The 25,609-nt window shown below is 36.0% G+C and overlaps 1 protein-coding gene across 1 annotated transcript; it reads right to left on the bottom strand.

Moving 5' to 3' along the window:
• Nucleotides 1-1,094: 1,094 nt before the first annotated feature.
• Nucleotides 1,095-25,078, bottom strand: PSMA3 (proteasome 20S subunit alpha 3). Its single transcript, XM_043472200.1, has 11 exons — nucleotides 24,950-25,078; nucleotides 22,082-22,164; nucleotides 14,509-14,632; nucleotides 11,699-11,800; nucleotides 11,547-11,620; nucleotides 10,118-10,190; nucleotides 8,707-8,772; nucleotides 5,941-5,987; nucleotides 3,843-3,910; nucleotides 1,632-1,696; nucleotides 1,095-1,241 (listed from the first exon to the last, which is right to left on the bottom strand). The coding sequence occupies exons 1-11, from the start codon at nucleotides 24,968-24,970 to the stop codon at nucleotides 1,197-1,199; spliced, it is 768 nt and encodes a 255-aa protein (XP_043328135.1). The 5' UTR covers nucleotides 24,971-25,078; the 3' UTR covers nucleotides 1,095-1,196.
• Between the last annotated feature and the right edge of the window lie 531 nt (nucleotides 25,079-25,609).

Genomic DNA, 25,609 nt, shown 5'->3' with positions numbered 1-25,609 from the left:
CAATTGCTTTCCTAATGGCTGAAAAGCTAGATAATATCTGCTTGGTTTTAGATTTATCTGATGTTTTGAGGTGGCTTGTTTTGAGGTGGCTTAACTGCTCAAATTTAAATTTCATTAGAACCCCTGTTATTTTAAAGAGGATTATTGGCTATTCCAGTGTGAATTTAAGAACAGATGTTCTCACAGTATAATGAAAATAGAAGATTCATGTGCCATTCAGACTTGGAAGTAGGAAGTATAGAATGGTCAGACACTGGCTTAGGGTATTAAGCTTATTATCCAATTTAATGTTCTTTAGGTGTTTCTCCAAGGCCACTGGGGTCATTCTCAGTTAAATACACGAGTAGTAAAATGTAGCAGATAATTTTACATAAAAGCAGCCATGATAATGAGAACTGGTTTTGAGTTGTTTGTATAGTAGTTAACTATTCTCGCATGATTTGCTGTTTGAACTATACAAATGTTCAAAGTCCAGCAACACCCTACTGCCAAACTCTGACCTCAGAAAAGTATGACAGTTGAATGGAGTGATACTGGCGTGAGGCCAGTATAGGGTGTGTGTATACCTAGCATAGTTGGCCTGAGTTCAGATTGTTCCTCCTGGGAGTGCTACTGTTCCTTGAAGGCCACAAAACTGATTATAAACTCAATAACAGTATTTTGTTTACAGAGCACTTACACATGCATTCTAATATATTCTTAAGCATAAAATATGGCTTTTTTAATTTGAACTTACAGATCAAGAAATTTAAGTGACACAATAGAGACTTTGTGAACCCTTAAATCCACTCCTCAAAATAAAATAAAGTTCTAAAGGTTAACAGTGGCTGTTAACCAACAATTACTTCACTAAACACAAAACTGAGCAGTGGTATCAATTACCTATGAAGCTGGTAGATGCAAAACACGACAGTTCAGCAGGATATGATACAGATGAGTGATGGGGTTTTAAATTAATCTGATTCCAAAGCCTCCATCTACAGTATTTTTAACTAAGGAATTTTACAGCAGGCATAAAGCTACATCTTAATGCTGAATAAACAGGTGCTCAATTACCCCCACCAGTTCTGTCAGGCAAATATTAACCAAACTTGAATCGTTATAAGACAAAAATTTAATGAAAAGTGGTATGTAATAATCCAAAGGGCTAAATAGTTACATGGGACTGTATTAGAAATTTAATATACAAGTAAATGTTACATGTTATCATCATCTGATTCATCTTCTTCCTTCAAAGATTCCTGGAAAGAGAAAAAGTGTTTAAAGTCAATTTTTAGCACTGCTATAACAACCTGAATCTAAGTGCTTGTCATTCAAAATTCTTTATAAGTAAAATGGAACACTGGTTTAGAATGTTAAACTTTACTTGAATGTCTTAAGTACATCCTGCTCTATCAATGACTATATTCTTGATAGGATACACACAGTATGAAAGCATTAAACATTCTCAAAAAACCTTGCCATTTTCACATGCACAAAAAAAATATTTTGGAACCAGGGCAACTTTATCCCCATTGAGGATAACCTAGAAAGTTTCGTTTAGTTCACCTCAACTCTTAAGTGTTATTTAATAGAATTCAACATATTTCCATGATGCTTTTACCTTGAGCTGTTTTCATGCTATGGCTTACCTTGGCATATTTCTCTGCCTCTTCCCTTATATCTTTAGGAACTATTTCATGTCTTCCATTAGTTACTGTAAATTAAGTCATATATTTAAATGAATTAAAAACGAGAACTGTCACTGTGATTTGAAAAGACTAAACAATCTAGCCAATCCATAGGTAATACCAGGTTCTTTGACTTCATCTTTGTGCTTCATAAGCTCTTACAATAAAGAAATTATGCTATGATTTATCCTGGTGCTATAAATCCTGAGGATTCATTCACATATATATATTCACAAACACAGTCAAAGCTATGGTTTTTCCAGTAGTCATGGCAATGTGACAGGTGGACCATAAAGAAGGCTGAGTGCCAAAGAACTGATGATGCTTTTGAATTGTGCTAGAGAAGACTCTTGAGAGTCCTTTGGACTGCAAGGAAATCAACCCTGAATATTCATTGAAAGGACTGATGCTAAAGCCAAAGCTCCAGTACTCTGGCCACCGGATGTGAAGAGCCAACGATATGGAAAAGACCCAATGCTAGGAAAGGTTGAAGGCAAAAGGAAAAGGGGACAGAAGAGGATGAAATGGTTAGACAGCATCACTAACTCAACATGAATTTGAGCAAAGTCCAGCAGATAGATAGTAGAGAACAGAGGAGCCTAGTATACTGCGGTCCATGGGATTGCAAAGATTCATGAGTTAGCGACTGAACAACAATTTATTCACAGCATGATTAGATTTTAAAATCTGTCCCTGAAGCCCTATGGTTGCCTTCCTAAAAAGAAAAAAGGTTACTTCCCAATAATACTGTATGCAATGGATGTTTCAAAGTAAATAAACTACTCACAACTTTATATAGTCTCTTATTAAGCAGAACTTAATATCCCTAAATTTATTCTAGCTTTGTTTGTATTAGAAAGGCACCCAGCAGTCAGAACACACTGTGGCCAGTACTGCAATTGAATGAAATGCTTATTTCATGATCCAGCAGTTCCACTCTTAACATATATTTCTAAAATGCTACTACATATGCATGCCACAGTAGATGTAAAGGACATGCACAGCTGCATTATTCATTTCAGTAAACACTGGAAACAGCCCAGTTGACTATTGGAATTCAAGACAGTGGTTACCTTTGTGGACAAGGTAAGGATTGTTGACTTAATGGGAGGCCTAAGGGTTGAGCAATTTCAAATCCTAAAATAAGATGCTGTGAAAGTGCTGCACTCAATATGTCAGCAAATTTGGAAAACTCAGCAGTGGCCACAGGACTGGAAAAGGTCAGTTTTCATTCCAATTCCAAAGAAAGGCAATGCCAAAGAATGCTCAAACTACTGCACAGCTGCACTCATCTCACATGCTAGCAAAGTAATGCTCAAAATTCTCCAAGCCAGGCTTTAGCAATATGTGAACCGTGAACTTCCAGATATTCAAGCTGGTTTTAGAAAAGGCAGAGGAACCAGAGATCAAATGGCCAGCATCTGCTGGATCATCAAAAAAGCAAAAGAGTTCCAGAAAAACATCTATTTCTGCTTTATTGACTATACCAAAGTCTTTGACTGTGTGGCTCACAAGAAACTGTGGAAAATTCTGAAAGAGATGGGAATACCACTTGTCCTGCCTCTTGAGAAACCTGTATGCAGGTCAGGAAGCAACAGTTAGAACTGGACATGGAACAACAGACTGTACCAAATCAGGAAAGGAGTATGTCAAGGCTGTATATTGTCACCCTACTTATTTAACTTATATGCAGACTCCCGTCTAATGTTGAGGCTGAAACGCCAATAATTTTTGGCCACCTGATGCAAAGAGCTGACTCATTTGAAAGGACCCTGATGTTGGGAAAGATTGAGGGCAGGAGGAGAAGGGGACACCAGACGATGAGATGGTTGGATGGCATCACCGACACAAAGGACATGGGTTTGGATCGACTCTGGGAGTTCGTGATGGGCAGGGAGGCCTGGCGTGCTGCGGTTCATGTGGTCGCAGAGAGTTGGACACGACTGAGTGACTGAACTGAACTGAAGTGAAGGGTAATTTGGCAGGCTGGTCTACTTGGTCACCAAATTAGTGTTTACACTAATATATTCATGCTGTTTGTTTTTTGTGTACTTTTCTATGTGTACAGGCCATTACTAACTTTTTTTAAGATTGAAAAAAAAAGGCACCTATAGTAAATTAGGTTTGGTACTGATGACTCTGATAGCAAATAAGTACAGAGTAATCACTTACTTTCACCAACCCAGCTGAGCTCTAGTTCAAAAGCTTTATCCTTAACTTCATCGTGGACTATATAAATTCTAGAACAGAAAGAGGAAATTAACATTTGGCCATCTACATAGTTCACATACCCACTCAGCAAATCAACATCCATTCCTTATATAAGTATTTATAAAATTATACACACAGTATACATAGTCTATAATATGAAAATTAATTAGGACTGATAAAAAACACTATGAAGGATTCACTATACCATATACCTTTATACAACCCAAGCTGTTCATTCTGATACATTCTTTCAGAGACAGAACTAAAAGATGTCTCATAAGGAACATTCAAATGGGAGAAAGCTATTACCTGTGCCTTTCCAGGATATTTGGTATTTTCCATTCATTAACTGATTTTTAAACAAAAACTAATTTATTAGCTTACAGAAAGTCTTCATTCTGCACTTTCTTGGCAGGAATATTTTTAAACCCCTTTACTATTCTGGATGTCCCTAAGCCTGGCCTTTAAACAGTACAAGACAAGCTGCAGCAAACAAGGAAGCAGTGTCACACAATATATTAAAAGTAGAAGTAAAAACAAGGCTTCCCTCGGACTCAGTGGTAAAGAATCTGCCTGCCAATGCAGCACATGGGAAGGTCCCACATGCTGCAGAGCAACCATACTATGGGCCCCAACTACTGAACCTGTGCTCTTAAGAGCCTGGGAGTTGGAACTACTGAAGCTCCCAGGCCACAATGAGGAGCCTGTGCACAATGAGAGAAAAGCCTGAGCAGCAATGAACACCCAGCACAGCCAAAAAGAAAATTATTTTTAAAAAACAGAAGTACAAAGTTATCAGCAAAGCTTTTTTTCTATTTTATACTTTACCATCTTTCACAACAAAGTAGCAAAAGTAATTTGGAGGGTATTCCTAAAGCCTTGCTATAACAGCTGTAACATAAGAAAGCATCTTAAACTTTCTAGAACTAAAAGATGCGTAGTACTCCATTTTATTAAATGATCAAAGAATGGCTTTCCTACACAGAATATAAACATAAAAGCTGTGGTAAGAACTGATATCCAGAAGAGTTCTCGAAGGAAAAAAACTTGCACAATTCAATGAGGATTATTTACTTTTTATTAGTTCTATCATGTTACAGTTGCCAGTGTCCTCTAGGTTGTCGTTATTAATAAAGGACAATCACAGAATGGAATGGATTCCCCTTCACAAGAAAGGGCAAGGGTCTCGTGGTAAAAAGGCAGTAGGGGAAGGAGGGTGTCAGTAGCAGGAGAGTGGTAGATTAGTATAAAATTATAAAACACTTGTGATTTTAATATTTTGTTACAACTATCAGTATAGAGATTAAGAGTATCATTCAAATAATAGGTTTATCATCATATGATAGACCCTCCTGGACTTTTTTTCCCCCTTGCATGTATTATTAGATGTAAAACCTGCTGACTAGACAATGATGACGTAGTTCTAATGTGGACAGAGGTGTTATGAATTCTCTGGAATATTACGTTTATTACTCTAACTCTGAAAAGCTGACTAAAAAACTAGCATTTTATCAGATTTTTTGAAATACTAGATGCCTGCATCCTTTGATCTAAAAAAAATAATGTATTTTGAAGCATGGTCACTGAGATTTTACTGGCATTATTGCTGCTTACTACTACTGTTACACAGCTTTCTACCCTAGGTATCTGTAACATAAACTACTTTAGGCTTTCTTTAGCTATTTCTAGATGTTTTGAAATACTGCTATTCATCTTGTTACAAGAACTTCAGCTGTAGACCTTAAAGTTGTAAGCTAAGGTTGATATAATTGGGACTTTTGAGATTTAAGAAGTCGGAAGCTAGCAAATGAAGTCTCTAGAGGTTCACTATATCCTCCAAATCTTGAATTCTGTCAACTGAACAGGAGTGTATTTTAATCAAAAGCTGTTTTTTCCCATCCTGTTCACTGTCACTTAAAATGAAGCCTCTCAGAATGCTGGATTCACCTTCTAACGTTAATGCAATAACTAATTTCCAAACAAAACAGCCTCTTAGGATTAATGTATAAGGTAAGGTCAAGTGAAATATTTGTCAATACTAAGGAAAATTTCAACTTACATTTTTGCAACTTCTTTAACAACATCACGGCAGGTCATTTCTTTCATCTACAGAAAATAAAATATATATTCATTATGTTATGAGTCAAAGGAAGAACACTTTCCACTTGTGTAACTTTTCAGATTCTTTTTGCAACTTTTTTTTTGCAACTTTTATCAGTAACCTATGCTCTTAAGATTCTTAAATATAAAACCAAGGAAAATAACCTGAAATTCAAAAAGACCAGAACTTAAGTTTTTTATTGTTTAATTTTTTTAATGATTATGCAAAAAAAGCCTTGGGCACCAATAATTTTGTGAAATATATTAAAGTTTATAAAAATCTAGACTCCTTTATGAATTTATTCGCAGGACAACCCTGACATTTAAAAGATTACCAAGAAATTTTTTTTTTCTTTATAGTGAATTCAGGATAATAAAATGCAAACAAACCACAAATACTTCTCCATGCTAGATAAACAGGGATAAATTATCCTTCATGAAACTGTTCAAGACAAAACTGCAAAATGTCAGGGAAAGCTCTGAAGAACCAAGATCTGAGTGGAGTCTTGGAACACAGATTTATCTGATTTAATTATGAGGAAGATAAATGAACTGCAAAAGTGAACATATGGAAATCAAGGCAGAAAAATAGCCTTTAGATGCCTGGCAGAAAAGTCTGTTACACTAAAGGTACAGCAAGTAACCAATGCAGAATTTTTTTAGTATATGTGTTTCTGAACACATTTGACAAAATTTTTAAAAATGCGTAAACCTGGTGTTCATATTCTGAATATGTGGAGGATGGAAAATAGTGAAAAAATAATGAACAGTCATAAACAGCAATCCAAACTTGAGGTGGTTTAACTACTGTATCTCTAAATTAAGCTTACTAATATTTTATTTTTTGTATTTAATATTTACAAATCTTGATGCCCCAGCTCATAGAAATAGGAAAAATATTGGAAAGCAACAACTGTTCAATCTAGACAGAGATGTTTGTTGTATGGTATTTTTTCTGATTGAATTTCTGATTAAATTTTTTCATGGCAAATTGGGGGTGAAGAAAAGGAAAATACCAATATTCATATTTTTGTCTTTATAAGTTTAAGTTCTATATTTAGTAGATTAATTGTAACATACAAAGGCAAACTTAAACTTGAAGCGATACATCTTAAATATCAAATACATTTTTACATATGTTGGTAAAGTTTATTTTATAAAATTATATTCTTGGTAAACAGAACACAAGTAGAAAAGCAGACCAGAGTCATGACTGAGAGCAGGGGCTGGCAAACTCTCTCTGTTAAAGGGCCAAGTAGTAAATATTTTAGACTTTGATCATAGGGATAAGGTTTTCAGTCTCCATTCCAACTACCAAACTCCACTGTTGTACTAGAGCAAAAGCAGCCAGTGACTGAATATGGCTATGTTCCAATAAAACTTTAAAAAGCACTGCAGCTAGAGATTATCATACAGAGTAAGGTAAGTCAGAAAGAGAAAAACAAACACCGTATACTATCACTTATATGTGGAATCTAAAATATGACACAAAGGAACAAAACCAGACTCACAGGCATAGACAACAGAGTTGTAGTTGCAAGGGAGAAGGGGGCTAGCGGAGGGATGGAGTAGGACGTTGGGGTTAGCAGATGTAAGCTATTATATATACAGAATGGGTAAACAGCAAGGTCTTACTGTATAGCACAATGAACTACATTCAATATCCTATAAGCCCTAGTAGAAAAGAATATATGACAGAAAAGACCACTGGTCTAAGAGTTATAAGGTCTTGGATTGTTTGTAAGCAATAGTCTATGACTCTAGCCAGTGTGGTGTTTTGTTTTGTTTTTTTTTTTTTCATTTTATTTATTTAGCCAGTGTGTTTTAACCCAGGCTTGGACTTGGGCCAAGTGATCTCTAAGGTCCTTTTGTCAATTTTATCAATCCTAAAATAATTGATTAGGCTTTTACAGGTCTAGAACTTGGTGTTAAGTTCCAAGCACTAGAAGCCTGGTATTAAAAAAGCTGAATCAGTGAATTAGTTGAGCAAAGTTCCAGTACAGCATTAACATTAAATGTACAAGAAATTTTTGTCACTGTAATTTACCAAAATACTGCTAAATCATATGCCTGTCTTTTAAGGAAGTTTCTGATAAGCAGTGAAGAGCTGGTGGGTACTATTTCAATGTCAAGTTGATCAATTTATGGCTAAAAGGAAAGCCAGGAAATTTTTAAGAAACTTTTCCCACACTAATAGATGTTGGGAACAAAGGAAAGAGAAGCAAAGGAGCAAAGACTTTAATGTGTAAGACTTCAGACAAAAGCCGTTTTCTAGATGAAAGAAGTGATAGAGTAAAAGACCAAAGTTCTGAACCTAAGGGGCACAGGGTTTGGTGAATGGGTCTCAAGGATTTTGTGAAATTATATGAAAAAAATTTTTTTTAAGATTAGACAGCCATCATGGGGAATACATGTAAATCCATGGCTGATTCATGTCAATGTATGACAAAACCCACTACAATATTGTAAAGTAATTAGCCTCCAACCAATAAAAATAAATGAAAAAAAAAAAAGATTAGACAGCCATCAGAATCAAAAGAACCCATGATACAACTCTAAAGATAATATGCTGCCAGCTTTCCTGCTCAACCAATCTAGCAGCTTCAGAAAGCTTGACTTAAAATGGCAAACCACACTTGGACCAAAAGCTTTAGTCTGTGGTGATGAAACTTAACCACAAGAGAATAATGGTATACCAGAATTTTAAACAACAAAAAGGTATTACCTGAAGCTTTTCAATTTCTGTCTTTGCAGCCTGCCTGGCTTTGCCAATGGCACAGCCCCAATAACCCTATTTAAAAAGAATATACACCAAAAAAAAAAAAAAGTATTATTAATATACTATCATAAGTCATTAATGACTACTGTTTCTATTTAAAGATTAATAAAAGGATGCTAGATGACATTCAAAAGCACATATGGAGAAATACAGTAAAAAGACATTTACTGAAATGAATAACAAGGGACTCAAAAAGTTTAAAATATCAAACTTAAGTATAGAATGACCTGGATTATTTTCAAGAAATATCCAAAGGAAAACAAATTATATCATTTTACACACACACACACACAATTTTTGAAAGAAAGAATTCCTAAGAGTTAAATACTTAAAGCCTTCTTAATGTATATATACACATTTTTTGGCAGCACCAGTGCGGCTTGTGGAATTTTCAGTTTCCCAAACCAGCAGACAGTGAAAGCATGGAGTCCTAACCCATGGACCACCAGGGAATTCCCTAATTTATATTGTAAAGTTTTTTTTTTTTTAATTAAGTATGCCCATTCATACTTGTATAACTATACTTGTATGTAATGACAAAACCTAAAGAGCCTTAATTTTGTTAATGAGTATAAAAACCATTAAAATCTCAGAAGACACTTTAAGAAAAGATTATTAGAGAAAGATCCAAGAAATCCCACTTAAAATCCTTTGTACTGGGGAATTCCCTGGCAGTTCAACAGTTAGGACACAGGCTTTCACTGTTATGGACCTGGGTTACATTCCTGGTTGAACTCTTGTTTGGAAAACTTAAGATCCCACAAGCCATGTGGTGCAGCCAAAAAAAAAAACCCCAAAACAATATCAAAAAACCCAAAAAGCTTCAAAAGGGAGGGCATTATATTCATTTTAGAGACTCTGCTAATATTTATGGTAATAAAATAGCACATATTCAAAATTTTATGTTGACTATGCAGTTTCTACATGGCAACCCACTCCAGTATTCTTGCCTGGAGAATCCTAGGGACAGAGGAACCTGGCAGGCTATCAGTCCTTGGGGTCACAAGAGTTGGGTATGACTCAGCAACTAAACCATGCAGTTTCTACAGTAGCATATTAAAAGTCACAAATCTGGGACTTATCTGGTGGTCCAGTGGTTAAGAATGCACGCTCCCAACACACAGGGCACAAGTTCAATCCCTAGTCAGTTCACTAAGATCCCTCATGCCATGCGGCATAGTCCAAAAAAAAAGTCACAAATCTTCACTGTCTCATACCCATAGGTTCTCGTTATTAATGTTAAATAAGAAAATGTTAAATGAGTATTAAAGAAACATATAATCTGAATATGACTTAAGTGCTAATGAGAGACCATTAAACTGGAAATAGAATCTCAGATGATTCAAAATTAACTCACATATGAAACACCCGATGGGTCAATCATGTAGAGTTGTGCACCGTCATTCACACTGTAAGACCCTAACATGAAACTGCACAAAAGTAAATTAGTAATTTTAAACCATGGTTCTTAATACCAGAAAAGTATTAAAAAGTACAATGATAAAAATACAATTTACTTTCTAAGATAAACATTGACTAATACCCATATAACTGACAGTAAGCACTTTGATAATATAGTTTGGATAAAAATAAGTATATACTTGAAAATGTTCAAAATTCATGTGCCTTGGTTTAGTATTAAACTTTCTAATCAACCTTTCCTGCAAGGATAGCACTGCAGGGAAAGGAGTACTAACAGACAGACAAGTAACATGAGGGCCCAAGAGCTAAAGGCATAAACATGAAAAAGCCAAGGGAACAAAATTCTTGCTATGAACACACTGAATCTACCTCAAACTCTTGTTCCACCCTTCATTCTTTCTTGGCTATTCCCCAATATTCCTCCAATTATTTTTCTGCAATAATCCAAATTGATTCAATGTATTTTTTATATGCAACAAAATTAAAGTTAGGGTATTGAACAATCATATGAATTACTGATTTTTTTGAAATTATAAACAGAAAGCAGCTTCATATTACTACTGCATGTGCAGAATACCATATAACCAATTCCCATTTAAGTGCATTTTACCTGTTGCTTATAGAAGACAAGACAGAAACTAATGAGAAAACTGAGATGTCAGTACCATTGGCTACTTAATAACAACAAATGGACTCTATTTAAAATCAGTTTGCAGGGCTTCCCTGGTGGCTCAGTGGTGAAGAGCCTGCCTACCAGTGCAGGAGACACAAGTTTGATCCCTTATCTGGGAAGATCTCACATACTGTGGAGCAACTGAGCCTATGCACCACAACTATGGAACCTGTGCTCTAGAGCCCAGGAGCCACAAGCATTGAAGGCCGTGGGCCCTATAGCCTGTGCTCGGCAACAAGAGAAGCCACCACAATGAGAAGCCCACGCACCACAACTAGAGGGTAGCCCCTGCTCTCCACAACTAGAGAAAAGCCTGCACAACAACGGAGACCCCAAAATAAATTAAATTTTTAAAAATCTTTTTAATAAAATCAGTTTGCAACTTCCTGAAAATGTCTGGATCTAATATCAGAGAATTCCATCCCCCCAGTTTTATTAATAAATAATTGACATGCATCACTACATTAAATTTAAGATGCACAGCATAAAGGTTTGATTTATATACACTGTGAAATGCAATGATTACCACAGGTTTAGATAATATCCATCATCTCACATAGATACAATAAAAAAAAGTTCAAGTACTTCTTGATGAAAGTTCATTTCTTAAGGGTATAAAAGGCTAATAAGATGCTGGGAAAACAGATAACTATAGTACAGATATCGCTGAATATCTCACTAAATTTCATACCTGCAGCCAAAAGGTCTAACAGCACTGTAGAGTGTATATGCGTGTACATACATGGCCACTCTGTCTGCAAGATGCTGAGGGGGGAAAACAGAAGAGTTTATTAAGATTTTTCTCTTGTTGTTCCAGAGGCTCCTCAACTGTTATCAACTTACTTTTAGTGGAATGTTATATCCAAAGTTAGATCTAAAGTTGGAAGCCTCTTCTCTTGCAATGTCTGCTAAAGAACGAGCATCTGCCAACAAACCTGCTACTGCCTGGAAAAAAAAAAAAAAAGTACCAATTAACATTTCTATCACAAATGAAGCAAAAGTATGTGATTGTGATAGACTTAACTTGATATTTTTAACAAGCATCATCATTAGAATAAATTAGTTTGGCTTAAAGGTCTTTCAAGAATCAGACACAACTTAGTGACTAAACCATCATCTTTGCAAGGCATTCTGGAATTTCGATGCTTGAGTATGGGATAACAATTTGGAAATTTCCCAAAATTGTGACTTCATTCTTTTGTCAAATGATGACATTAAAAAAACTCCATGTCTCCCTATTTCCAACTTCATTATAAAGACTAAAACAACCACAAAGAAGAGTAAAACCATGAGTTTTGGTTAGAACTGGTTTTTAATTTAAAGCCATTCTATGTTTAAAAAGTTATTAAAAGTTTTGATTTAAAAGGCGTAGCCTCAAACCTCCTTTCTTTTTCAGCATACTAATAAATTGTAATGCAAAACCAAAACATGACAAACCACAAATCTAGTGGCTTAGAACTGCAATTACCAAACCACATGCTGAGATATCCCAGGAACTACAGTAAACTCAGAGTTGTGGGGTATTTTAAGTTTTTGGGGAAACACATATTGAAGTAGTTCAGTTTCAACATCAGACCATTCCACATTCCTTTCAATGCCATCGGATCACTGAGAAGCTGGGGCTGCCGTGATAGAAAATAAGCACTGTGCAAAAATCAATGTGAAACAGGAAGCAGGGTGGGGTGAGGCACAGCATCTAATCCAATTCCAAACTTTAAGAAACTGAAGAGTACACATTAGTAGTTGTGGTTGTTTGAAAATAAAAAATTTTTATTTTACTGTCATATGGTGAGGTTTTGTTTTTATAGCTACTAAGTTTTAAAAACATAAATCATGATTTAGACCTACATATATAAAACACAGAACCACTGGGTATTTCTTTTGCGCTAGGGAAGCCATGAAAACAGACATGTTGAAACAGTTACAGGTACTGGAAACCACTGACATAAGAAGATTTGCAGAATAAATTCTATCAAAAATTTTAATAGCCTCTTCTACTGCTACCTAGTAATAGTAATGATTATGAAAATCCTTAATCCATTACTGATCACTCATAACATGCTAAGCAGGTGAGGAAACTGGAGTTTAGAGTAACTCAGTAATTTTCATGATTTAAATAATCTTCCATTGCATAAAACTCACTGTGAAGTCTAATAATTTGTCAAATCACTTGAAGATGACAATTGTGGAGACAGACTATCAATCCTTCTTTTCTCCAACCTTCTTCAATGTCTAATGTTTTACCAATTTCCAGTTGCAAGGAATGCCATCAGTTTTTAATAACAAATGGGACAAATCTGAAAATTCTAGGAAAATCTTTGCACCACTAAACTACCTATAGGCTTATATGATTTTTTTCAAAATACATCTACCGAGAGCTATCTTTTTTACTAAGTAAAAGAAAGCAGAATTCACTAATTCCCTTCTACCAGTTAGGTTACAATCTGGCCAAGTTTCAGGAAAACACCAGTTTCACTGGCAGTAATAAATCTGTTCAGGAGAGAAAACAGATTCAGAAAAACTAATAATTGAAGGAAAAAAAAATGTATCTGTAGCTTTATAGTTTACTGCTTATATTTTGCTAGTCCTTTCTGTGTTATGTGTAACACATCTTATTTAGAAATACCAATAACAAAGCTACCAATACTTTAGCAGAATGAGTGGACCCTACAGAATCTCACCCTGAAGAACGGGCTCTAGAGTAACACACAGACCATGAAGACTCAAGTACAAATCCCAGCATATTTCATTACCAGCTGAGTCTGTTTCCTCATCTGTAAAAATGGGATTAATATTACTTTCACTGGTTTGTCAAGATTACATGAGATAATTTATATAAAGAACTTCTGGCATATTACCTAGCACACAGAATACATATTCTCTTTTCTTCCTTGACTTTACAGAAAGCAGGGTCAAAAATCACTTTTCTCTTTTTTCTGGACTGTTATACTTACTGAAGAAAGTCTGATATTGATATAGGATGACTTCAGTATACCCCAGTAATCTATTTATGTCATACCAGCTGCATGAAATAAATATAGCTGCATGAAATAAATATAGTGACGCTTATGAAGCTACTAAAAAGGATGTGCTCACTTTTCCTTTCATCAGACATCCTTTCCTGATACTCCACCTTACTATAAAGGTATTCTCTTTTTGATAAAACTTCAGTGTGACAGTTATCCCCAGAAAAGAGACAAAAAACTAAAGACTTACTGCCTCTCAAGCATATGCCTTGACTGGCAATCTATGGTGCCAAGATTTTTTACCCAATCTTCTCACACCTCTACCCTCCTCATTTTCTTCAACTTGGTTTTTCGTATGTATCTCCAATTGGGTTATAAGAATGCTACCAGTATTCTTCCTGGAAAATTCCATAGGCAGAGGAGCTTGGTGGGCTACAGTCCATGGAGTCACAAAGAGCTGGGCATGACTGAGCAACTGAGCATGCACGCATGCACCTTTCTTTTAGACAGTGAACTGTTCATAAACCAGTAACTTTCTGATTATTTCTATGGCTGCTCTCTGATCTGTTTTTGCCTCAATGCTAAAGTAATAAAAGGTTCTTATAATTACATTTTGATATATTACAATTAATTACATCACAAGAAACTGGACAAGGCAAAAAGGAACACTTTTAAATGTGACCTTACCATTCCAACGTGTCGATCAACATTAAAAAGTCGTTTGTTGGAACCTTCTTCATAAAGTTTAGACAGGACTAATTTTTCTACCCCAAAGACAACGCCGTCTTTACATCTGATTCCAATAGCTGTACTGAAACAAGTAGAAAAAAAAAATCAATTTTTTTAACTGAAAATAAAAGAAACTTTGTAAACTCAAGTTAAAAAAAGAAACAAAAAAACAGGCAAATTTGTTTCTTAGAACATATCAAGTTTTTAAAGCAAACACATTTGAAAACTAGAAAGGGCAAACATCCTAAAGTGTGATGAATTAGATCCATATAAACAATCATGTGACCAAAAGAAAAAAAATTTCATATCATGACATGGAAAGATAATAATACACAAATGAAAAAAGATCCTAACAAAATGTGTAAAAAGTGGCACAGTATCTAGCATATGCTGGCTATCTTATGACAAATGCTGACTAGTCATGTCCATTAAAAATGGTACATAACATGCATATAAATGATAGGCTACGTACAAAATAAAGAGTTAACAGTTTCTAATCTGGGTGGATTATTCTTTTCCTTTCTTTTGCCTTTTCTGCATTAACAATGCATTGCTTACAGTAAGTGTAAAAGAATAAACATTCTGTTCAACTGTTTAAAACAAAATTGATCAAAAAAACAAGTAAAATGTGGAGAAATTATATACCGCCATTTCAAGAAAAAATAATTACTTTAAATCTAATTCTTTTAACGAGAATTCTATAAGAAACCACCAGAAAAATGAACTGAGTGACATGCACAAATTTTGTAAAGAATTTCAGACACTCCTTCCCCCACACTTCAGGTACCTCTTCAAGTTTAAATTCCTTGGTCCGAATTTCCTAACTCCCAAGAATCTGCAAAGCCCATCTAGCTAATTCAATTTCATATTATAAATCCTGTGCTCTGCTGAATTCAACCTCATTGTCGTCCCTCAAACACCATTTTTGCTTTCAAGTCTTTATTGAAGTTATCCTGGGTACTAGAATACAATTCCTCCTCACCACAGCACATTTAAATAAATTTCCGTAATTAAATAAATTTCCACAAACTTTTGCAAGTTTACTTGAATAGTCTCAGACAGCCTTTCCCAATTATTACAATTTCTCATCTTCCACATTTTTCAGAATCTAAAATGTCCTTTTCCCTAAACCAAAAGTTCTCAAAGTATGGTTTGTCAGGTCAAAAATATATTTATAAAAATACAGAAACATCTCACTTGACTTTCTCCATTGTGTGGATGTCTGCACCAATGGTACTGGCTGACCATAAACAGTAGCAGTAAATACCATTCATTGTATTTTTTATTGCTATGCTGTTTGTTTTTTTTAAAAACCATTTTTGGTTAAGAATGTCCATGATAAAGTTGTAATTAATTATATTAGACATTAATTCTTAAGTATCTGTCTTTTTATTATTCTAACAAAAATCAAGTTAGCCAAACTTCTGCTGCACATCAAAATATGATGGTTGCCTGCGGGAAGTAACACTGATAAACTGCTTTCAGGTGTAAATTTTTTCAAGGAACATCTGCTATTACCATCAAAGAATAATAACTACGGTTATTTTCACTTAGGTATGTGGCAGACTTTTTTCTAAAATGAACAAAATGAGCCTGTCACTTCAAGGAAAACAAGTGAGAGTATTTTCTTGACAGTGATAAAATCTGAGTTTTCAAACACAAACTGGAGTTTTGCAAAACATATTGGTGGTGATATTAAAAAATGTGATGTTTCTAACAGTTAATAATGAAATATGTCTACTTTGGAAGGTCTGTTATAACTCAGTGAACCAGTATTTTCCAAATGGCCAACATACAGTGTTACAAATCATGCATGGATAAAACATGCAAAGTACAAGACAGTGCAATAGATTTTAATAATAGTACAAAAAGTTCATTATTACGTTTTCAGACTCCACACTGCAACTAACCTTTACAAAACTAAAATTTGTCCAGTATGGTACAGTATAAATAAACAACACGCATAAAACTATTAAATGACTCCTCTCTTTTCCAACTATGTATGTATATGAAGCCTGATTTGTTGCACAAACTTCAACAAAAGTTACAACATACTAAAGTAGTAGCAACTATGAGACTCTGCCTTTTATTAAGATTCAATTCATCACTGAGATTTTCAAGAATGTAAAACAACGCAACTCTTCTCACCACACTTTTTCCCCATGTTTTGGAAAAGTAATTTTCATTAAAAATGTTATTGTTACTTAAGTATTTTAATAAATGTTAATGTAATTATTTGTTAACATGCAATTTTATCACTGTTATTTAAATAAATTAAGAAGTATTTTTTATTTTTTGGTTTTAATTTCTAATACTGATGAACCAATAACCTGCATAAATAAATGCTCTTTGGGGTGAGCATTATGGTAAATACTTATAGAACCTAAGAGCCTACTTAATTAAATACTCATCGAGGTTCTAATGATTTTTTTTTCCAAGTATAAGGATGTCCTAAGACCACAATTTTGTGTACATTTTTGTTCTAAACAATCTAGTCTCACAATTACGTTGCACAATCTTCCTTTCATATCTTGTCCACTCAATGTGGATAAACTGAAAAATTATAATTTAACTCCTTTTTTTCTTTTGCATATTACCTTCTAGGGGCATACTTTTATAAAATAGTTATGATCATCATATATAGGTTTTTTTAATAGTGTTTTAAGTATCTTCTTATATGTTCTTATTTGTTTTGGTAGTTCCTGTCCCTAACATAACAGCTACTCAAAAATATTTGACTTTTAAATCCCCAAGATTGAATTTCTTTCTTTGAAAGAATTTATCTTTAGGACTTCCGGGTCGTCAAGTGGTTACGACTTCACACTTACACTGTAGGACACACAGGTTTGATTCCTGGTTGGGGAACTAAGATCTGGCATGCTGTACAGACGTGGCCAAAAAATAATAATAAATAATGAAAATAAAAACAAAAATAAACAAATGGATCCTAATGAAGCTTAAAAGCTTTTACACAGCAAAGGAAACCATAAAGAAGATGAAAAGACAATCTCAGGATGGGAGAAAATCATCTGCACAGGAAGCAGTGACAACGGGTTAATCTTGAAAAGACACAAACAGCTCATGCAGCTCAGTATCAACAAACCACCCAATTGAAAATGGGCAGAAGGCCTAAATAGAAATTTCTCCAAAGGAGAAATAAAGATGGCCAACAAACACATGAAAAATGCTCATCATCATTAGTTATTAAAGAAATGCAAATCAAAACTACAATGACATACCACCTCACACCAGTCAGAATGACCATCAACAAAAATTCCGCAAACAGTAAATGCTGGAGAAGGTGTGGAGAAAAGGGAACCCTCCTACACTGTTGATGGGAATGCAAACTGGTATAGCCACTAAGAATAGTATAGAGGTGCCTTAAAAAACTAAAAATGTAACTACCATGTGACTAAGCAATCCCACTCCTGGGCATATACCTAAAGAAAATCATAATTCAAAAGATACATGCACTCCACTGTTCACGGCAGCACTATTTACAATAGAAAGGACATGGAAGTAACCAGATGTCCCATCAACAAAGGAATGGAAAAAGAAAATGTGGTATATACATACATACAATGGAATATCACTCAGCCATAAACAGGAATGAAACTGTGCCATTTGCAGGCATGTGGATGGATCCAGACACTGTCACACCGAGCGAAGTAAGTCAGAAAGAGAAAAACAAGTTATCATATATTAATGCACACATATAACGCTTTCTAGTGAAAGCTAGGGACAGGGGAGCCTGGTGGGCTGCCATCTATGGGGTCGCACAGAGTCAGACATGACTGAAGCGACTTAGCAGCAGCAGCAGTGAAAGCTAGAAAATGGTATAGATGAATTTACCTGCAAAGTAAAAATAGGGACACAAACAGAACAAACATATGGATATTAAGGGGGGAAAGGGGGAAATGTGGATTGGGATTGACATATATACACGACTAAGAAGCAAGAGAATTTCACAAAAACGTCTATTTCTGCTTTATTGACTATGTCAAAGCCTTTGACTGTGTGGATCACAATAACCTGTGGAAAATTCTGCAAGAGAGGGAATACCAGACCACCTAACCTGCCTCATGAGAAATCTGTATGGAGGTCAGGAAGTAACAGTTAGAACTGGACATGGAACAACAGACTGGTTCCAAACAGGAAAAGGAGTACGTCAAGGCTGTATATTGTCACCATGCTTATTTAACTTATATGCAGAGTACATCATGAGAAATGCTGGGCTGGAAGAAGCACAAGCTGGAATCAAGATTGCCAGGAGAAATATCAATAACCTCAGATATGCAGATGATACCACCTTTATGGCAGAAAGGGAAAAAGAACTAAAGAGCCTCTTGATGAAAGTGAAAGAGGAGAGTGAAAAATTTGGCTTAAAGCTCAACATTCAGAAAACTAAGATCATGGCATCTGGTCCCATCACTTCATGGCAAATAGATGGGGCAACAGTGGAAACAATGGCTGACTTCTTTTTGGGCTCCAAAATCACTGCAGATGGTGACTGCAGCCATGAAATTAAAAGACGCTTACTCCTTGGAAGGAAAGTTATGACCAACCTAGATAGCATATTAAAAAGCAGAGACATTACTTAGTCAACAAAGGTCCGTCTAGTCAAGGCAATGATTTTTCCAGTAGTCATGTATGGATGTGAGAGTTGGACTATAAAGAAAGCTGATTGCCGAAGAATTTGTGCTTTTGAACTGTGGTGTTGGAGAAAACACTTGACTGTCCCTTGGACTATACTCCAATTAAATAGCAAAAATAATGATACACTAAAAAACAATTTCTCTCCTTTCAATGCATGCATATAATCTCATTTAAAATTATTTGGTTAAATGTTTTCTAAGATTCAGTCTATATGTCTCACTTTTAAGAAGATTCACACCTAATTTTTCTCTTTTCCACTTAGGGAACGGCTACCCACTCTAGCATTCTGGCCTGGAGAATTCCATGGACAGTATAGTCCATGGGGTCGCAAAGAGTCGGACACAACTGAGCAACTTTCACATTCACTTTTTCAAGCTCACAGAACACTTTAAAAATTTCCAATTTCATTTTTCTGGTGAGGTATGGGAAGTTAGATTAGATGTCCGCATCCCAGTTTTACAGACAAAAAAGTGACATTCAGGGGACTGAATACTGGAACCTTATGTATTATTACCATTTGGCAGCAGCTAGCAGGAAAATTCACATCTTCTGATCCTCATCCAATATTCTATCATACCAGGTGACATAGGTCCCTTTTAAAAAGGAACTTTCCAAGTAATTTTTCTTTATGTAGAAAAATACTCATTTTTAATGTTTCCAGTTTTTTAAATTATATTTAAGCTTGCTTAAATGTAACTGCTCACATGACCTTCCCAAAATTAAATGTAACTGTTTAAGGTCATATTTAGAAATAATTTATAGAAAACAAATTGCTAAAATACACAGACCTCACAGCCCAATCTCAATTTTCTCAGTTACAGATAGCTTCAAAATGTATCTCCAGTTCTTCTTAGTCAAGACATCTCCTACCAGTTTTTTAACACCAATGAAAATGCAAGGACGCAAAGGAGGAAAAGGAAAACAATAAACTTCCTCAAATCTTTCTCCAACTCATTGGCCAAAAAGCCTATCTTCTTTTACCAACGGGGGAAAAATGTCAACTTTTCTTGAATTTGACTCTCTTCTGAACTCTTTCAGGCCTTGTACACAATGACAAATACAGTTCAACCTAAAATTCTTAACAGCCTCACTTCTACTGTATTATCAGATACTGACAGTTTGTAAGTACTGCTATCTATAAAACTATAACATTTAAACACAAAATCAACTAGCTTCACTAACAAATCCCATAAGACTCAAAATGTATTTTTGTTCAAAAATTTTAAAATACTATTTCATAAACCATTAGAAATCTATACATCTTGTTTCTACCACCAAGAAAATGGCACACAAAAAATAAACATCTATTTATTCAGTATCTACTGAGGGCTATGGGGCTTCCCAGGTGGTACTAGTAGTAAAGAACCCGCCTGCCAATGCAGGAGATCTAAGAGACGCGGGTTCAATCCCTGGGTCAGGAAGATCTCCCTGGAGAACAGCATGGCCACCCACTCCAGTATTCTTGCCTGGAGAATCCCATGGACAGAGGAGCCTGGCGGGCTAGTCCATAGGGTCACAAAGAACCGGACACGACTGAAGCAACGTAGTATGCACACACTGAGGGCTGTGTGCCAGCACATGCAAAGACCAGTTACTATCTGTAACCTTATGAAAATCCCATGATCGAATACTGAAGGTATTAGTAGAAAGTAAGAAAACTACATCTACACATGGGCTTTTCTAATATTCTCAAAACATTTTCCTACCACACAACTTTTCATTACATTCAAAACATTGAGCTCAAACATCAACACAGCTTATTTAGTAGCAATAAAAAAAAAATTTTTAAGAGAGCTGAATGACATGAAAGAAAAATTTTTAAATCTTTTATCTCATCCCAAAGCTGCTTTATATTAAAAAATACAGTGATTACTTATATATATATTATATAGATATATGTATAACTCAATCACTGTGCTATACACTTGAAACTATGTTATAAATCAACTATACTTCAATAAAAAAATTAAAAATGAAACCTGCCTTGGCAGACTTTATTCAATTAGAAGTGATTTTTTTTAATGATCATATAATTGATTATAAAAATTCTTCAATATAAGACTCAGAATTTGTCAACAAGCTGGTAATTCAACTAAGATGTTATAGTGGTCATTTTAGTGAATTACTCTAAACAAAAAAGACAAGAGTGTGGAGAAGGAAGTGGTAACACACTGAGGTATTCTTGTCTGGGAAACCCCATGGACAGAGGAGCCTGGTGGGTTACAGTCCATGGGGGGTCGCAAAGAGTGGGACACAACTGAGCGACTAACACAAACACTTGCACGCTCAGGGTGAGTTTTCTAGTTCCAAGTCACCCTTTAAGGAACTGCCTAGTTTTGTACTGCTTTGTGTAAAAATAAAGATCATTGTTTAAGACAAAAAAAAAAAGAGTGAAGGAACTAATCCAAAAGGAAAATATCTTGGTGGTCCTACACCTTTTGGAGTATAACAGCAGAAGAGAAAAATAAAAAATATCCCTCCTGAGATGATCATGTGACCAACTGCACAGGGCACTGAAAACACAAGGAAATAAAAGATTAGACAGTAAAGTCACAAACCTGTTGGCCAAGGACACCAATGATGTAAGTCAAGAATCTGAAAAAGAGCTAGCGAAGATGTTGATGAATTTGGCTTTATACACTTGAGACATGGTAGAATGTGTAAGTGTGTAATTCTGGAGTCAACTGGAAATACAGTCATATGGAGAGAGCTGGCATAAAGAGAAATCTGGAAATGACTAATAAATTGAGATTATTTTAGGGCATGTATTATTTGTGCCAAAGTAACATAACAAAGCCTAATTAACAAAAACAAAGAGGAGACATTTAATACCTGGCTAAAACACACTAATTTCAAGTAAAACACTGTTTCTTACCTACTATTTTCCACAGCCTTCATAGCATATTCAACTTGAAAAACTCTTCCATCCGGAGAGAATGTAGAAGCTGACAGATCATACTACAAGGAAAAGGCAATAACAAGCTTAGAAGGATGCACCTTTGGCAGTAATAACAATTTTTTCCTAAATGGCTTACACATCAGAAATGTGTGTTCAATCTCAGTGAAGATTCTGCTTTGAAGAGAAAGGGAAAGCATGTCAGAGCAGGAACAGCAGCTAAGAGAAAAGTTATACACTTTAGATTTCTGCTATTGACAAGCAATGAATACCAGTCCTGGGTAAAGTCAGAACTTTTCCCACACAGAACACGGCTCATTTCTGAAAAAATTACCATGGTAGAAACAACACTGGCTTCTCGTTAGCACTTAAGTATTTTAATTCATAGCTGTGGCAGTAATGAACTAAAGGAGCTTGGACACAGCATTTAGCATTCAGATATTTAATAAGCGTCTATTATATGTCAGTCACTATGAGGAAATACAAAGACTACTCATTCTTAAAGTCCTTCATTTTCAAATCAGACCTCAAACAGATCCAGGTGCTGGAGATAAACAGTTCTATGATGAAAAATAAGACAAAGTGAACTTACGGTCTCAGGGAATACCACAGACTACCTGATCAAGGAAGGCAATGCTATAGCAATTATATTTATGTTATTTAAGCTGAGCCAGACCTAAAAGACAAGTAACTACTCATTTAGAATATAGAGAAAGAGTGTCCTGGCATCTGGCATAAAAGACCTCAGGGTAGAAATACGAGGAGCAAAATTAAGAAAAGGAAATAATGCCACTGCATCTTGAGCACCATAAATGGTAAACAGAAGAGTAAACTATATTAGAGGCAAATAAGGGCCAAGTTATGCTAAGTCTTTTATTTTAGGCTGGAGCAAGAAGTTTACATTTTATTCTAAATGCAACAGAAAGTCACTGGAGTTTAGGTAGGGTGAGGGGAAGAGGTTCTAATTTTTTTTTAAAATGCTGTTCATCTGGTAAATGAATTATAGAGAAAACAAGAGTGGAAGCAGAGATAGGGTATTACAAAGGGAGTGTCTTAGACAAGAGAGAAAGACATGGAAGGTGTTATTCTTTGAGGGTGCAGTAAAAAAAAACCGTGCTTAATGGATTGGCTTTAGGAATACAGTAAAAAAGAAATCAGAAGTGCATCGTAGGTTTTTTTTTTTTTTTTCATTTAAGCGACTAAAATTGAACCATTCACTGAAATGTAAATTGTAGGAGATGCAAAATGGCAACGGAAGAAGAAAAGAGATCTACTCTGGACATGTCATTTGAAATGCCTATCAAACAATCAAGTGGAGAGAAATACCAAGACAGGTCTTCACATCCGGAGTTCTTGGGACAAGACAGGTGTTAAGTCTTAAACAGTGGTGCTTCCTGCCTCTCAGCTTGTTGATCTGTTAAAGGAAGATCTTTAACTCTACCACGGTAATACCCAAATATCTTACCTATTTATATTATTAAACATTTTTAAAGGGTTTGTAGAACCTTTCAGAACACTATTAATCTAGGGTAATTGGTCTGCTAAACGAAGATCTTTACCACCGTTAATACTCAAAATTTCTCACCTAGTTATATTATCAAAAATTTTTAAAAGGTTTGTAGAACCCTTCAGAACACTATTAATCTAGGGTAACATTAATGTAGTTGCAAAGTCAATTTGCTACAACATGCATTACTGAGCATCAACTAATCCAAAAACGGTATGACAACCTTAGTATAAATTGCCTATTATCCAACTCGGAAAACCAGTATTTGGGCCTAATGGTGAGAATCAAAATCTTATGCACAATGGGAGTAAATGAACTGAGAAACCCATTACCCAATGCCTCTAGTGGAACCAACCAATAAATATTTCTAAACATTATGTTTTCTATACCAACTCGGAAAACCAGTATTTGGGCCTAATGGTGAGAATCAAAATCTTATGCACAATGGGAGTAAATGAACTGAGAAACCCATTACCCAATGCCTCTAGTGGAACCAACCAATAAATATTTCTAAACATTATGTTTTCTATATGGGGAAATACATAAAAGGAGCAAGCCGAAGACTGTATATATGCAGTACGTTTAACAAAGAAAAGTTAGTAGGCCGAACAAGTTAACCAATCTAACTCCAAAATCCTGCAGTCTGTCTGTTCAAAGAAGCGGTTAAGTACGTAGCTAATCATTTAAACGCTTACGGTACTGAGACCTCACAATGCTTTTATTTCTCTACGAGAAAAGCTGGGACAACGGAAAAAATGGAAAAGATTCTTCAGATTCCGCTTTTTAGATAAGATTTCCTTATCAGTTCTGAGAAAGTTCCAGGGACTCATACAGAGAGGTCCATCGGTACCCTCGAAGCTAAGACAGAGAATCCGTGAGTCAGCAGCACCCCAGGAACTGCAAGGGTGGGGAGGGGGGGAGAGGTTCTTGGAAAGCGGCGTCACAAACTTTGGACTCTGAAGGCGCCTTGCCTCAGTGGTGCTCAAGAGCTTAATTGTTGTCCAAGTCCTTCACAGCGTGCGCGCACACACCACTTCAGGCCTCAAGAGTTTCCACTTTCGGTTTCCCTAAGTGGCTAAAGAAAGTGACTCAGCAACCTAAGCGGCTCCAAATCTCAATGCTGCGCGGCCAAGCCCGCTACACCTGAGCTGAGAAGCGTCAAGTCACAGTCACCGCAGGCGCGGGCCTACACCGCCGGGCACCGCACAACTGAAAGCGGCCCACCTGCCCCCAGGCAGTCCCGGAGGACCCCGAGTCCGCGCACCCACCGCGGTCTGTCCGCGTTCCCTTCCACGCTAACCCTTAGACTAGACTATCACACAGAGAAACAAAGAACTCACCCCGGTGCCGATTGAGCTCATCCTGCTAAAATCACTGGGACGCTTACGGCTTCAGGCCTAAAGCGATCCCCCAACACCACAGCAAAAGACTAGTAACAAGCTCTCTCATTGGCTATTCTTTCAACCAATAGCCTTTTCTGTAACTCGTTCCTGGAGCATTGGTCCACGGAACAGAGGATTGTGGGAAAAGGGAGGGGGGCGGGGGCAAGGGCGGGAAATGCACCTGGCGAGTAACGCGCACGTACAAAAGCAATCTCGCGGGGTTAGGTAGGCTCCTGGTTGTTTCGTCTCCGGTTTAGATTTGTAGATGTCGTTCTGTCTTCTGGTTGCTTGAGAAGCTGCGCCAGTCCTTTTCCTGGGAATTATTATTTATCTTTTATCCGTCTCTTTCGCTTCCTTATTTTTTTTTTTAAAGCAAAACGGAGAGATGTTCTTATGCTCTTACAAAGGCCAGAGAAAACGGTAGGGGAGAGGTCCCTCTCCACCATTGGCGGCCTGGTTCTAACCCAATATGTTGAGGCAACCCCATCATCCACATATTCTAACAAGAAGGAAGAAAGTTGCATTCTTGCTTTCTAAGGGTATCACCTCTGGGCTTAGGTCGTAATTTTACAGGATTAGTACTCTTTGTATAACTCTAGTAGAATTAAGGATAAGATT

The sequence above is a fragment of the Cervus canadensis genome, chromosome 6, assembly GCF_019320065.1.
Source record: "Cervus canadensis isolate Bull #8, Minnesota chromosome 6, ASM1932006v1, whole genome shotgun sequence".
NCBI lineage: Eukaryota > Metazoa > Chordata > Mammalia > Artiodactyla > Cervidae > Cervus > Cervus canadensis.
Note: the sequence above shows the minus strand (reverse complement) of the source record. Positions and strands in the feature narration are given on the sequence as shown.